At 39.7% G+C, this 16239-nt stretch overlaps 1 protein-coding gene across 1 annotated transcript; it reads left to right on the forward strand.

Annotated features, from left to right (window-relative positions):
- Positions 1-3979: 3979 nt before the first annotated feature.
- LOC121962782 (poly(rC)-binding protein 3-like) lies at positions 3980-15997 on the forward strand. The gene is made up of 12 exons (XM_042513077.1): positions 3980-4054; positions 4191-4214; positions 4309-4341; positions 4427-4543; positions 5604-5735; positions 6005-6133; positions 8132-8275; positions 10720-10761; positions 11827-11905; positions 12404-12462; positions 14238-14407; positions 15943-15997. The coding sequence occupies exons 1-12, from the start codon at positions 3980-3982 to the stop codon at positions 15995-15997; spliced, it is 1059 nt and encodes a 352-aa protein (XP_042369011.1).
- Positions 15998-16239: the final 242 nt, after the last annotated feature.

Genomic DNA, 16239 nt, shown 5'->3' on the forward strand with positions numbered 1-16239 from the left:
TGTTATGTAACAGATACATTGAAAATGTACATTTCATTTGTTTCAGCCACGCTGTGTATAACATGTGGTTCAGTTTCAGCACAAAAACCATTTGGTTATTGTGAGGAAAAGTTTAGCTGAAAATATCCAGTTTTGTGGGAGACAATTTTGGTTGAAGAAGCTTTGACAGTCATGCTAAAAAATAACGTTTTTGTGGTACAACCCTGGGAGGAAATGCAGCTGTGTCTTGGTAAAATATAAGTAAGTTTTCATTATATAGCTCAAAATTACAAATCACAGTTGGCCTCCGAGGCCGTTACAACATACTACATCCTTCTGTCCTTGAACTTCACAGCAGATAAGGAAAAACTCCCCCCAAAAAACTTGGGGAAAAACAAAACTGCTTTTTGTGCCACTATCCTGGCAGGAAACACGACGATTTCTCAGTTAGAAAGCAAAGGTACACATGCACATCCTGTCTAAACTTGGAGCAGGTGCCGAACCAAACATGAGTCTGATGAAGAGCGGTCTTGCTCAAAACATCACTTTGGTGCATTAAATAACTGGAGCCCTGTAGTGTGCAAGCCATTTTTTCTGCCTTTTTCAGATAAAAAACAACACATTTTTGTAGCACTAGCCACTAACTAGAAAACGCCCACGTTTGGTGGCTAAAAAGCTGCTGAAAGACACAGCGATGACTCACTTTAAAACAATGTGTTTTGTTATTTGTTGGTCTGCAACGTGGCAGGCGTCTCTTCTAGTTTCCATGCCACGCACCATCCCCTCCACCTCCACATGATGAAATCAGCTCACATATTACATCACTTTTGAAACATTGTTATGATGCATATGAAATGTGCTTTGCAGAAACGTACAATGGCATTATTTTCTTCAGGCGACTGTATATAGTTCTACAGCCAACCTGAGCATCATTCAGGGGCATTAAGCTGTTGAATCGGGTTTGTTTTGTTGGTGATAAAAGCCTAAACAGGGTGACTGCAAGGTCAAGGACTGGACAATCTACCTTCTCAAGTTCGTGCCATAATTTTTTTCCCCACTAATTTCATATATTCCCATTTCTTTTCCCTGCCGAGACCATTACTGTAAACTCAATCAGCTCATTAGCGATCACATAGGGGAGAGAGGGAGGGCGAAAAAGGAGTGATTTCCATTTCCACATAGCAACAATGCGTCTGATTGGCAGACGGTGACATTATCTGTCTCTTCAGTCAAGGTCAGCTGCTGCAGGAGCTCTTTCCCACATTATGTCTTTAAACTAGCTGCAAAAAAATCTGATTTAACTCTTGCTGAAATATTCAGCAAAAATCATCAATATTTTGATATATATATCCGCCTGCATCCACATTTTCTTGGCATAAACAAAAACAGGAAATTCACATTTTTGTGGGCTAATTTCTACCTTGATGCAGTTCAGTTTATCTGCCTGGTGTAACGGATCCTTTTTCACTAATTTAATCTATATTAAAATTCATTTTTTATCATTTAAGAAGTGGAGCATATCATCTACAATCATTATAAGCTATTTACAAAATTGAGTGCCTTTAATCTCACACTCTAAATGTGTTTCCCCTTCCAAAAAAAGATGGTAATTTATTCAAATTTATCAGCAATTGCTTAAATTTTGCTGTTTTTTCACTATTTAGAGCCTTTACCTAAATCTGGGTGTGATGCAACTCCCTTAAAATCCCACAATTTAAATACCAGAAGCTATTTCTGATTGATTTTTTGATACAAAAGTTTCAAATGTTAACCAGATTAAAAGCATCCATCCCTACTTGCAGCCGTCAGATCCACTGACGGGACTGCGGCGCCCTCTCGTGGTCGCTCTCCAAACTGAAGTCTGGCTTGAGTCATTACATCACCTGTCAGCCAGAATTAGATGGGTTGCAGCTGAAATGGGCTTGATAAAAATAAATATTGCGCTCGACGTTCGATGGCTCATCTCGTGACTGAAGAGACATATGCTGACCTACATTTCAATGGATTTATATTGCAAACTGTTGTGTGCTGCAAACAGAGACATGTTATTTGTTTGTAACAGAGATTGTTGGATCGTTTTTACATCCTACAATAAATTTTATATTGCCATTGTTCCCCTGGGGGCAAAAATCAGATGCTGGGCTCTATTTTCTCTCCCCCTGCAGTTTTTACTGTACTAAAATACTACAAGGTTCACGTTTGCTGTGTGGTAGTATGATTACCAATACTACTTAAGAAAAAAATGATATACTGTATAAACACAATACTGAAGTCCTTAAACTAGATTTTAGGATAATCTTTAAGACATGACCTCGTCAGACTAAGCATGAAGAATATGTTTTAGTGATATTCTGGATATTTCTTCAGAAAAGATAAAAAACAAAAAAAACTGTTACACTGGCTGACATGTTCCTTTATCATTTATTTCCAAAAGACACAAGTTTATTATGACTTAATCCCATATCAACTGTGAAAAATGGCCTTTAAATCACTAAATGTCTATTAATCTGCAGCTAAAAATAGTCCCCCAAAATCCACGTTTAACTCCTGTTTGAGTAATGTTTGCTCCAAACTTCAGTGGCCACCTGCTTTAGTGAATTATGGAAACTTTTTTTGCAAGTGAAATTAAATATTTGTTGTCTGTTTTTTAAGTTTCACATCACATGTAAGAAGGCAATGATCTTGAAGTTAAGCGATGCAAACAAAGCCGGGAAGTCAGAATTTACTGAGAGATTGATTGACTAACTATTTTTCATAGGCTTTCATAACAGAAAATATAGAATATATTATCCTTTTCTTTATGCAAGTTTATATTGTATTGAACATGGCCGCCCACAAGAGGGGCAAAACTTTTGAGTGCCAAGATGCAAGTATCAGGGAGGATAGCAATAATCATGTTCATCCTAAAATCTAAGCAATGACAACCATATGTGGAAATGGAAATCCCTCCTTTTTTCCCTCCCTCTCTTCCTTATGTGATTTTAAATTGAAAAAATCACCATGACCTTTAAAAAACAACAAAAGCAAGCATTGTATTCATTGCTGCTTTAGTAAAATGTGGCCTGTTTCATGATGACAACACCCTGCTTCTGAAAAAGACATAATATTGATGTTTTCCTAGATGTAACCGTGTTTTGTCACAACATGGGTGACTGGCAGGCCTCAAGGAAAACCGCTCAGCCTTACTCTCAATTTTCCAGTTTTTATAGCTGTAAAAAATTCCCTCGCAGCCCAGAAAGGCCACCATTGACCCCACAGACCACCACTGAAAAAGACACGTTTGTAAAAGGTAAAACTTTGCTCAGGCTGTGAAAAGCAATTTAAAAATCTGTGACATCATCACAATGTTAAGTATATAAACCAAGCAGGAACTTGCAGACGGGGCCAAAGAAAATCTGGAAACTATAAAACTGTTTTGACACGTGCAGCAGGCGAGCAGCTTCACTGGAATGAATAGGTGCCGTCGTGATGTCAAAAATCTAGGTATGAGTATAAATCTGCCGTGTCCAACCACACGGCCTGAGACATTTGGGCAAAGCAGATTGGGGAGGGCCCTTTCACTGGACCCTTTTAGAGGGCGAGACAGTTTTTTGGGCCGGCCTGGTGGTGAATATTTAGCACCAGCTAAATAAACCTGTTATCAAACAACAAGCTTAAATTTAGTTTAAAATATGTAGAAAGTAGTGCTGGCATTGAGAGTTGCGTGGTTTGTGTCCTGCTTTTTTGTCATCTGATGGGTCAAAATCAACATGAAACAATTCAGAAAAAGTACCACACTATATTCTCTTTGATGATTTGCAATTTCACAGTCACAAAACTCACTAAAGTGCCTCAGTCTGCATCAAAAACCAGGAGACACACCGAGAAGAAAATGTAAAGCAGCTCAATCTGTCTTCTCTCTTGCAGGTGACCGGTTGGCTGACTCCACCATCACACTCGAGTTGGCCCTTGAACTCCTCTCTCACGTGACCACGCCCCTTCCTTCACATCCAATCCCGACATGGAGCCCATCAAGGTCCAATCAGAAGGTGGACTGAATGTGACCCTCACCATCAGGCTGCTGATGCACGGCAAGGTACGGACAAACAACTAAAGCTATTCTGTAACTGTCTCTCGCTCTAGTTTTATTTCCAATTATCAGTCTGAAGAAAACAAATCATTTAAAGGCCCCTGTGGCAAAAATACACCTAATGTTGTTTGTTTTTCTGCAGGAGGTCGGGAGCATCATAGGAAAGGTATTTATCACAGACGCAACAAGCAGACCATGTAAAGCACCAAAACGCCTGTAGGAAATACATCTTAATAATGCTTCCTTTTCTTTACTTTCAGAAAGGAGAAACGGTGAAGAAAATGCGTGAAGATGTAAGTAGAAGTTTTCTGTGAATAGTCTATTATTGTCAATGCTCCTAATATGTGTCCCATAATCATGCGTTTTTTTGCTCGATAGAGTGGTGCCCGTATCAACATCTCAGAGGGGAACTGCCCTGAACGGATAGTCACCATCACCGGGCCAACAGATGCTATTTTCAAGGCCTTCGCCATGATAGCCTACAAGTTTGAGGAGGTACAAACTTCATCATGTAACCACGACAAAATAACATATTACACTGAGTCAGTAGCAGCACTTGTGGAGGAATTACTGTTTTACTGTTATATATTCTATTATAATATTATTATTACTAATGCATTGATATTAAAGCAGGAATTACTTCTGGAGCTGTTGGTTAATATAAATTTCAAATTTGTATAGGACTGCAAATAATTGTTTTCCTTATTGTTTAATCTCCTAATTTCTTGCATAAATTGATTCAGATAATTGTTTGGTATATAAAAAAATATCAGAAAATAGTGACACATTAACAATATTTGTTCTCCGTCAAATAGTTATTCAAAATAAATTAAAATCCCACATATGAGAAGCTAAAACAAAGACATTTTTTGCATTTTAACATGAAAGTATGTGTTTAAAGTGCATATAAAGTGGCATGAAAGGAAAATTTGCAGGGGGAGTAATTTTGTAAATACACTTACCGCCACTGTTATGCTTCAGCGTCTCTACTGTCTGGTTTCCAAATGGAATACAAAGCAGGCTTGGCCCTGTTATGTAGGACAGAAATGTGCTGATCTAACCTTGCAGCACCCTTTGAAAGTGGGCCAGTACTGTGTTTTGATTTGGATGCCGTATCAACGCACTTCAAGCCGGATCAAACTAACGAGTCTCCAAAACAGTACACATAAACCAGTGCTAGGAATGAGTGCGGAATTGCCAATTTGAAGGGAGAAAAAAAAGCAGAATTTCCACATTTACAAAGAAAAAACTTTGCTTTAACCCCCTTATTTATCATTTACAAGCAGTAAGCATGTGACCAAGTGTTGTCCAACGTTTCGTACTGTAGAATTAGATATTATATTTGATATGCATAAAATTACCCAAGTAAGATGCAGCAGTATTTACTTAAAGAAAAGCAGCAACACTACTTTACACAAACACACATCTACAAGAGTTTTCTGCACTTTCTACAGATGCAGGACACATGCATGACGGTTGATTTCTCCAGAGCCACCACTGCACAAACTGAAACTGATGCATTTCACTGATAACAACTGGTCTTTTCTCCCCTCAGGACATCATCAACTCTATGAGTAACAGTCCAGCCACCAGTAAACCCCCTGTAACCCTGAGGCTCGTTGTCCCGGCCAGCCAGTGTGGCTCCCTTATCGGCAAAGGAGGCTCCAAAATCAAGGAAATGAGAGAGGTAGAGAGCAGCTTGAATATTTCCCCCCCATCTTCTGCTATATTAATTATCTCTATAAATACCAGATTGGTGAAGATATCACCAGATTTTTCGAAAAAATGTGCCAGTTTTAGAGGGATTTTTTCAGAATATGCCCTTTTCAAGATGCAACCATGAGAGACTGCAAATCAAATATTTATGGCTCATTCAAAATCCTGCATAATCCAAAATGCTTTGCACACATTTCCTCATTTAAATTTTGATTTTATAAACATTTTTCCTACCTTTAGTCCACAGGAGCACAGGTCCAGGTTGCAGGCGACATGCTCCCAAACTCCACCGAGAGAGCGGTGACGATCTCAGGGGCCCCAGAAGCCATCATCCAGTGTGTCAAACAGATATGTGTGGTGATGCTTGAGGTAAAGTATGGGAGGGGAGGGAGGAAATGAAGGAAAAATTACCTTCAATCAACATAAATTAACATGTTGTGATTAAAAGATCTGATATTGAAGAAACAGCAGTTTGCTAACAGTTATATCATTAAGATTTCACACATTATTTTAATAAGGAAAGCCATCAATTATTATGCGATGAATCAAAATTAAAACCGCCGACTGAATTAAAGGCTGCATCACTTGTGAATCTCGTCAATGTGAAGACAACATGCATATGCAACGGCTACTTTCAACACGAAAAAAAATCAAAACTCTTAAGGGGAAGATCACTCCAAAATAAAAAAAAATCATATTTTCCCTCTAACCTGTTTATCAGTCTTGATTGTTTTGGTGTGAGTTATTGAGTGTTGGAGATATTGTCCGTAGGATTGCGTGTCTTCTCTCCAGTATAATGGCACTAGATGGCACTCAGCGTGTGGTGCTTGAAGCGCCAGAAATACTTTTGAAAGGCTCAATGGCAATGTCTCTTTGCAGAAATCATGACCCGGTTCCTTGAGATAATCCACAGACCTTGTTGAGGGCAGTTTTCTTGTACGAACTATTTTCTAAAGGAGAGGCAGCTTTAATTTAATTCAGCAGATCGTTGACAGTTATTTTTCTTCAAAATCAAAGTCTGAGAACAAACTTCAAGTTTCCCGAAGGAGGCGGCCCTTTAAAACTTAAGAGAATTCAACATCAAATGCACGTCTTCCCTCTTTAAAGTGTCTTTTTCCACTTGAACAGTACTTTCTCAGGTACTTTCCTGAACGAAGGTGATTTCAAAGTCAGTTTGCTCAGTTCCTCCCTGTTGTGCGCGCTCTGTCCCTTTGCTCCTTTTGTTCTGCCCTCAGTCAAACTTCAGTTAAGTGGCTGAAGCACCTGTGTGAATGGTTGGGCATTCTGGGAGATGTAGTCTCTCTGAGTGCTCCTCTCATCCATGTGACAATCTGATCAGTTGTGAACCGATCGACAGATCAATTATCCATCCTGTGAGTGACAAACTGAATTTTTTACAGCTGTTTTCATTGCAATGGCGGCGTCCGACATTCAGACTGCTTTTACAAGGACAAGAGATTCACAGGAAATGATGCAGCATGTTACTCAGTAGTAATGTTTGTAATTTGGCTCATGGCATGAAAGGAAAGTTGAATTGTTGATTATTAAAATAATGTGTGAAATCTACAGGTAAGGGGGAAATTACGCTGATTCAGATGTGAACTGTTGATTTAAGCAGTATAATTTAAACACTACTAGTTTGATCTGCTTTATCGAGGGCTGTTTGACAATAAAACAGCAATTCCTCTTAATTTCTGTTGTCTACAGCTAATATAATTTCATATCTGATGCATTCAATGTAGAGTATATGTGCTTTAATGTCTGTAAATCTGCAAAGCTACCCTTCATTGTATTGCTGCAAACACATTTTCCCAACTGGCAAACAAATAATGCAGAAACAAGCAATACTGGCTTGTAGTAAATGTCTAAATTTGCCTTAAACCACCTTTTTGCAGCTGACTTTCCTCAACATAAAAGTCATAATGCTTTGGATCAAAGGGCTACACTCTTTCTCTCTTTTTCTTGCACCATTAATTTGAACTATCTGCACAGCCAGTTCTCCGTTGGGCCTTCATGATGGCACCAGCCATGGATACTAGGACATTTGTGACATGACTGTAAGTCTCTAGAACGTGGACGTTATTTAAAACACAGTAGTCATCATTATCCAGTTGAAAGTGATGTTGCAGGTAAATCCAAGTTTAGTTGTGCACTGAACCACGATTTGGACATTTTCTGTCAGCATGAACACACAGTGAAGAGCACTTTTGTGTGAGTGTCACAGGTTGTCTTCCCTCAGGCACCGTCCCTCTTGGTTTTCACTTTATGCAACTCTTTCTTTCTCTCTTTCTTTCTGCTCTAACACTCTCTCCACATCTCACCCCTTCTTCTTCTTCCCCCCACTCTCTCCTCCTCTGCTCTCCTCAGTCCCCACCGAAAGGTGCCACCATCCCCTACCGCCCCAAGCCTGCCTCCACCCCTGTCATTTTTTCAGGTGGCCAGGTAAGAGCAGACCCACTGGGGGCGTCCACAGCCAACCTCAGCCTCTTACTGCAGCACCAGCCACTGCCTGTTAGTGTCGCACCAGGTTTTACTCACTTCTCCTCCCTTCCTCACTGAACCCACCCGTCCCGACTGGCATGAAACCATCTCTGCTGTTTACTGTGCCCTCACTGTCACCATCACCTGCAGCCACTCACACCAGAACTGGGATAAATGGCATTAACAGAGGATCTAAAGAATGACAAAGTCAAGTTTTGGGGGAAATTACCTGTTAATAGTTGTTAACAAAGATGAAGAAAACATCCTTGTGTTCCCCTTTGGAGAGAGTCCACAATAATCCTACAAGGACAGAGCATAAAACAAAATTTTATCCACGAAATTTGAATCGAAGGAAGTCAAATCAAAATATAAGCACTCAAAACAATCTAAACTTGTGATTTTAATTAATTTATAACCTTGAAATTCATAATAATTAAAAGCCATCATGGTTACTAACTTACAAAGGCAAAACCAACCTTTATTTTGTCAGCAGAGCTTGATTAGGCAACTTTAAGGCTGTGTCCAAAAGCAGACTTAACATCCTAAAGATGCTGATGTAAATTCACTTACATGGCAAGATGATCCAAACTGAGCCGTGCAGGAGAGCAACAGGTAAACACAGGAGGCTGAAGGGAAGCAGGTGTGCAGACAGAAGACAAAATCAGGTGATCTGCAAAGAAAAAAAAAGGAAAACTCAATAGAGGCACCTAGTGGACTGGATGTAGATAACATGAAACTTGGGAAAACAAAAAACACTGAGGTTAGTGAGATAGAGCCAATTTTAAATACTAATTAATAACATAATAAATAAAAAATAAAATGAAAGACCAACATGTTATATCCACTTAAGAAGAGATATAAATTATTATTTTATTATCAGTTTTTAACTGATTAAGTTATTAATCAATTAATCTAACGGCCTACAGATAGTCAGGAGAAAACTAGAATTATCAAAACAAAATTGTTTGGTTTTATTTTACATCCATGTCTCATATGTAACCATTGAAGTTGGATTCTTCTACTAAACGTGTAAAATTTTGTCATAATTAGCGTACATGTTCTTGAGTTATGGTCAAACATTTTTTTGAGGTCACAGTGACCTTTAATTACTCAAATATAATATTTCCATCCTTAAATGGACATTGGTGGCAAATTTGAAAAAAAATCTCTCAAGATGTTCCTGAGATATTGCGTTCACAAGAATTAGTATATTCATATTTAATTCTGTATAATAATGTATAGATGGTTTATACTGGACTGCGCCTTACTGCTATCTAGATTTTCTATGTTGCACCGGCTGTTTTGTAATTTTAGTCTTTTCGTAAATTGCACTCTTTATTTCTGCACATTTTTTCAACTTTGAACTGCAGTTGCTGCACAGCAATTTCAGTCAGTATAAATAAAGTTATATCTTATGTTATCTTATCTTGTCTTTGATCAAAACTCAAGAGTTAAAGACTTAACTATCACAAAATATTAGATATTCTACCAATATTTACATTTGAAAAGCTGGAACCAATGAATTCTTTAGCATTTTTGCTTAAATGACTTACACATTTAATCTCTAATCAAAATAATATATCTGATTCATGCTGATTGACTAGTCAATATTGTGTCATCTCATATCTAATCAGCTGCATTTGAGAGAAAAGATTCTTACCACTTAACATCTAGTTTCACTTTATATTTCTCCGCATCCTTTATCCTTAAAACTCTAACGATTTAGCTTGCTGTCACATAAGAGAGCTGCTCTTGGCATTTTGGTTGATAAATTACTTAATAGTCGACTCATTTATTATAGAAAATGGTTGATTAATTGCTCTGCATTTTGTTACCTTGTAGCTTGAGGAAGAATAAATGAAGGATCACAAGTAAGCTGGTATCCTCATCAATTAAAAGGAAAGCTGACGGTTTCCGAATCACACATCGAACATATTGCCTTTAAATTCTAATGAATTTAAAAAGTCTACATGGGATATTACTGAAAAGCACTCTGGCAGACTTGACATGATATATTTCGTGGTTACAGTCGAGCTCTGGTGGCTGTCTCTGCTGATGAAATGAAATTTAGCTCAGTTCTGACCTCTGTGGTCCTCTTAAACCACACATCCAATAGGTCGAGTCACATTACTCCTCTCAGGGCCGCTCCTCTGGTTTCCCCCACACACCCCTCCCCCGTCACCTCCCCACTGTCTGCACTGTCCCTTATTGATTTAGTTCAACTGGATCTGATTGATGAACAGTCTGAGAACATGATAGTGCATGACTTTTTTGCAAGATAAGGTTAAAAATATACGTCTTTAGAGTGTTTGTGTTGTAGAAATGTCAACTGTTTTTCATTTTTCATATATCATATTTAGTTACAATCCAAATTTGCAGTAGAAATTGCTTTAATACATGATATGTTTTGTGTTTGTGGGCTTTTTCCGATGATGTAACGAGATAACAATAAGCTCTTCTCCTCATGTTTGCAGGCTTATACCATTCAAGGACAGTACGCCATCCCACATCCAGATGTGAGTGCTAACCCCACCAGGCAGTCAACACTGCACTCTCCATAACTCTGTCTCGCTGCACTCGCAGGCTCTTCACTCTCTCTCCGCCAATATTAATATTAATTGCTAATATTAATACAGCTTTTTTTCTGATATTTAATTCCTATATCTCTCTAACTTTTCTGTCTCTTGCCTCCCTGCCTTTTGTTTGGCATTAAACCTCATGGGGCTTGGCCTGCTGGCTGGTGGTTTCGCTCTGTTTCATATACAAACGTTGAGACCTGAATTCTGCTTTAAATACGCACCATCAGGCTGTTTCAGCTTTATATTTCTGCCATTTTTGAACGCTTTTCTTCGTTCTGAACATTTTTCTGACATTCAAGACTTAAATGTCAGTTGACAAAATCATTTAAAAACCGGCGGAGAAGAAAACCAGGAATATAACAATGACTGAAGTTTTAGGAAAAGGCAGCGCTGGTGGCTGATTTAAGAAGATGGAGTTGCCCTTTAATATGAGGGAGAGTTTTTAAAACCCCGTGTTCATGACTCCTTCACAATACAAGTAAATGTTATTTGAACAAAAATGAAAGACTACATGATCACATCTTTACTGTGATAAATTAGATTTTATACGGAAGTTTTATGTCTGCAAACTACAAGAAATGAAGAGAAAACAACAGAAACAAAGAAATGCTATTAAAAGTTTAAGTTACTGAATCAATGTTTACACCCAAATGCCAAAGCAATTGGCAATCATCAATGTAAATCTGGTTGGATGTAGTTTTAAGTGTCTCAGAGGCATAGCAACAGTAACTATGGGGGGCGGGACTTAGCAAACATTACATCATGACCTTATGGCCCCAGTCTCAGGCCAAGTCCTCTATGAGCTTCTTCTCTTCTCTTTCTGTCTCTCTTGGTCTTTGTCCTTCACCTGTCTGTGTGGTTACTTCTCCTCAGATCCTCTCTCTACTCTTGTAGCATTTCGGACAGACCTCTATGTGTGCGTGTGTGTCTGTGTGCGTGCGCGTGAGTGTGTTTTTTAACGATGACCTCATAGCTCTGCTGTCCTCCTCCTCCCCCCCTCAGCAGTTGAGCAAGCTCCACCAGTTGGCTATGCAGCAAACCCCCTTTACCCCCCTCGGACAGACCACCCCTGCCTTCCCCGGTACGTACCCACCTACACGACGACCCTCTTTACCAAAGCTCCTTCTCTCGTTTTTACCTGTAGAGACAAACACATTCTCTACCTCCTTTTTCTCTTTCTCTTCCTGTCTCTGTCCTTACTCTTTTTCTTCTTCTCGTCGTTCTCCTCCTAATGGTCTCTGTGGTGCACTGCCATTGACATGGCCTGCTGGTGGTCTGCTCTTGTTGATGTTGAGGTTTCTTTTGTTCTTTTGTTTTTCCCGAATTTTCATTCTTTTTAATGATGCAATTGCCTCAGAGAGTTTTTTCCCCTTCTCGAGTAGAATTAATCTTGTCAGGTGATAGAGTTTTATAAAGTGTATGCAGGCTCTGCTTAGGGCTGAGCCAAACTTTCCAGTGACATAAAATGCTACTGGTAGCCAGGACAGTTTATCAATGCTGCTCACTCCCTCAGTGTGCCAAACTCTATTTTATGTCCTCTTCCTTCCCTCCTCTCTTTCTGTCTGCTTCCTGTGTTCAGCAGCAGGTCTGGATGCCAGTAACCAGGCCAGTACTCATGAACTCACCATTCCCAATGATGTGAGTACATTTGTCATAACTGTTGAATTATGACTGCTTTTTCTCACTTCTTTTATTTTTTTTTGTCATGACAGGGATTCACTCTAAACAAAGCTGCAAAGAATTGCTTTATCCAAAATGAAAGAGTCTTCTTTCAAAAACTGAAAGGTTTTAAATGTTAACAGGATTAATTTTGCCTCCAGCACCACAAGTATTTAAAGCTAGACTCTGACACTTGTGTCTCCCCCTTCTGGCAGTGAGAGTAACTACACACACGTTGTTGATGCATGCTAATAATGTGAGCTCCCTGCTGCTGATTGCTTTCTTTTTCTCTTTCTTTTTCTTTTAAGACTTCCTCTGAATACTGATGTAAAATTCTAACTGTAGCAGCCACCTCAGAAACTTTTCTCGGAAACTTCTTGAGACACTTCTACCATCATAAGTTTCCCCATATTTACACATCCCAGGACGTCAAATACCAATGCTTTCTCACGCCGAGGCTTGAGACAAATGGACACACTGTACCATCTGTAATGCACGACTGTGTACTGGGTGAAACATGTTTTAACACATTGCACACCACTGTGGTTAGGTTTGCACAAAACTTCTGGGCTAGGTCTAGAAAAAAACACAATATTACGGGTTAAAATGAGACTATAACCTGATGTAAGTTTTGAGCACTGATGGCGTAATGTTATGACAAAAAGCAGTCTCCTCTGAACGTCAAGTATTGCCATGGATGGGTTTATATTGCAGTTAGCTGCAAGCCTGGTGTGTCTCATAGAGACGCCAAAGGTGCCTCGGGTATCACACGTCGAGGGGCTTGACGAAGTGTTGTTATTTGACGAGCTGGGAATGAGAACGAGCTTGCCAAACTCCTAGCTGCTGCTCCGTCACCATGGTCTCTCCTGACCCCTTTAGCTCTATAAAATGTAAAATGTAAACTTCCTAGACACCACTGTGGGAAAGTTGCCACAGACACCACAACTGCAAAATACTGAGAGCTTTCCCTGGTGGCGATACGTTTAATCAACATCGTGAGAACTTGTTTGGCAAGAGCTTTAACGTTACTGCGGTTCACTTATGTGGAAAAGTCTTGCACTCCATCTTTAAAGACAACATTATATCTCGAGAAAACTGTCACACTTATTCAGCAGTTTTGATGATCTGTGGCCACTTTGTGCCAATTTGTCTCTGCCACTGCCAGAAAAGTAAAACACTCACTTTTGAATATCATGACAGAAAGCTTTTCAGAAAATCCATAAAAGTCAAAGTGACATTGTGATCAAATCTACTGACTCATTCTTGAATATTTAAGTCAATTTACAGAGAGATTACAATGATGAATTTTCAATTGATTGGCTGAATTATGAATAAATTCCCGAAATAGCTGCAGGAAACAAAACACGACACTGGTCAGGGACTAACCGCTATCAAAGCACAAATTCACAAATGTTGTTGGACCAAAATGTCAAGAAAATGTGGTTTATTATCTTTTAACGTGGCTTCATGTTGAGGCCTCAGGCGATACGATCTGACAGCAGATCAGCTGCGACTATCGAGATCTCCGCAGAGATACAGTATCGCCAAAGGCAGTCAGCTTTGTAAAGTGATTGTCCTTAATGGAAAAGACTTGTTGGACCAAAGGAAGAAAACCTTTAGTTGAAAGGCTGACAATGACTGGACCCTACTCACATGCATCATAGCAAGTCCGTTCAAATGTAGCATCAGATAAAAATGTGTGTGTCTTTCATGTGTTCTGGCCATCCTAAGACCCGTCCCCATTTTCTTCCCAGCTAATAGGCTGCATAATCGGACGCCAGGGAACCAAAATCAACGAGATCCGTCAGATGTCTGGGGCGCAGATCAAAATTGCTAACGCCATGGAAGGGTCATCGGAGCGCCAGATCACCATCACAGGGACCCCCGCCAACATCAGCCTGGCTCAGTACCTCATCAATGCAAGGTCAGAGTCAGCTGCCGTTTTCTCATGTGAACTCTGAGCAATGTCAACAGAATCACGTCCAGAGTTTCCTTTTCATGCATGTAGCAAACTACAGGAAATCCACAAGCAAGGACCGCACAGTCAACAAGAGTCGTTTAACAGTTTGATTAAAGAAAAAACATGACTCACATGCAAGGCGTGGACTGTTCGTGGGCTGCTTGGCCAAATGTGTTGTGGGGAAACTTGAACAGAGAAGCTGTAGCACCCGTGCACAATAAACCCTGCGTAGGCAAAGAATACCATAGCGAAGCAGAAAAAGTGGGTTAGGCAGGTATTTTTGCAGAAAGTGACACTGTTGAGGTGTGGCCCTGCTCTTGAAATTTTTCTAGATAGCTTCAATTGTCTCTATCCTGAGTGTAATGCTCTGATTTAGGAAAGGGGTGGCGCCTGGGTAGAGGAGGCAGGACGTGACACCGATTACACCGTGGTCACATACTAGAATCAGAATTTGGTCATAAACAACAGAATCTCATGCCGTTCTTTGTATTTGTCTGACGGTTTCAACTTCTGCCTTTCCTGAAGTTCCCGAATTTCGTCATCTTTCCGTTTATACATCGTCATTGGCGTCTTTGTGTAAATTATGCTTCTTCTTCACCCTCGAGTGTTTGCTTTCTTCCAGTTTATCGCAAGATGCATGATAGAAATCATAAACACGCCCACTTAATTAACTCTTTGAACAAATACCTGCTCTATTCACAATCGGACATTTCAAGGACTTTGTAATTGGGAGCTGGGGGTTTACGTCCTTGTAATGTCTGATCCAATTGATTTGGACTTTTGTGTTCTCACAAAGAGCTCCTTTGGGTAATGTCTAGACACAGTGAATGTTTGAAATAGGGCTAATGGTACCTAAAGTAGTGTAGTGTCAAAGGAAAAAGTAGAAACCTTCTTGCTCAGATGTGGTAAAATGAGAAATTTCTTGCTTTTCAACTATCCTCCCTTACGTTCAGAATCTATGTGAATCAACTCATCTTCGGAGCACTGCATTCATGTAGCCAGTATGTAATTTGGTCATAAAAAACAGAGTCTGCTGCCGTTTCATGAACATTTCTGATGAGTTCGTCTTCGGCACTTACAGACAAAAGTTCTCATATCTCCTCATCTCTCCATTTAGACATTTTCGTTGCCATTTTCACACGGTTTCTTATGGTTTTGCATGAGCCGCATGATAGAAGCTACTTTAACACGACCACTTACAAGCTGTAAATACTCTGGACAGTTACCTGCTGTTTTCACAGTTGGGCTCGATCGGACATTAGTCAGTGTAATTTCTGACCCAGCTAATACTCACATTTGCGTTCTCACATACAGCTTTTCTGGGAAATGTTTAGATAATTTAAGGTTTGCAGTGCATGTACGAAAGTGGCTAATTGGTGTTTGAGTAGTCTTGAGTGAAATAATGATATGGAACCGTCAAAAAACACAATTAAAAACTTTCCTGTATGGATGTAAGAAAATGAGAAACAATTTCTTACTTTCCAATAATTTTCAAACAGGTTCAGAGACGTGGCGGCCATGTGGAACGACCCATCTTCCATGACCACATCCTGAGATCCCTGACTGGCTCCTCCGTTTGGCCCTTTCCAATGACTGACTACCGCAGACAACCCTGATGAAGCCCTTCGGACTCTGGCTCTGGCTCTCCGAAAACCCTGACCGCCTCCCCGCCCTGGTTCAAAGTTGTTTATACGTCAGGGAGGGTTGGGCGCTCATTTTTATTTCAGAGAGCCAAATGAAATTAACAAAAAAAAAAGAACTACAAAAAAGAAATTCTCTGTTGATTAGGTTTTTTA

This window comes from Plectropomus leopardus, chromosome 24 (assembly GCF_008729295.1).
Source record: "Plectropomus leopardus isolate mb chromosome 24, YSFRI_Pleo_2.0, whole genome shotgun sequence".
NCBI lineage: Eukaryota > Metazoa > Chordata > Actinopteri > Perciformes > Serranidae > Plectropomus > Plectropomus leopardus.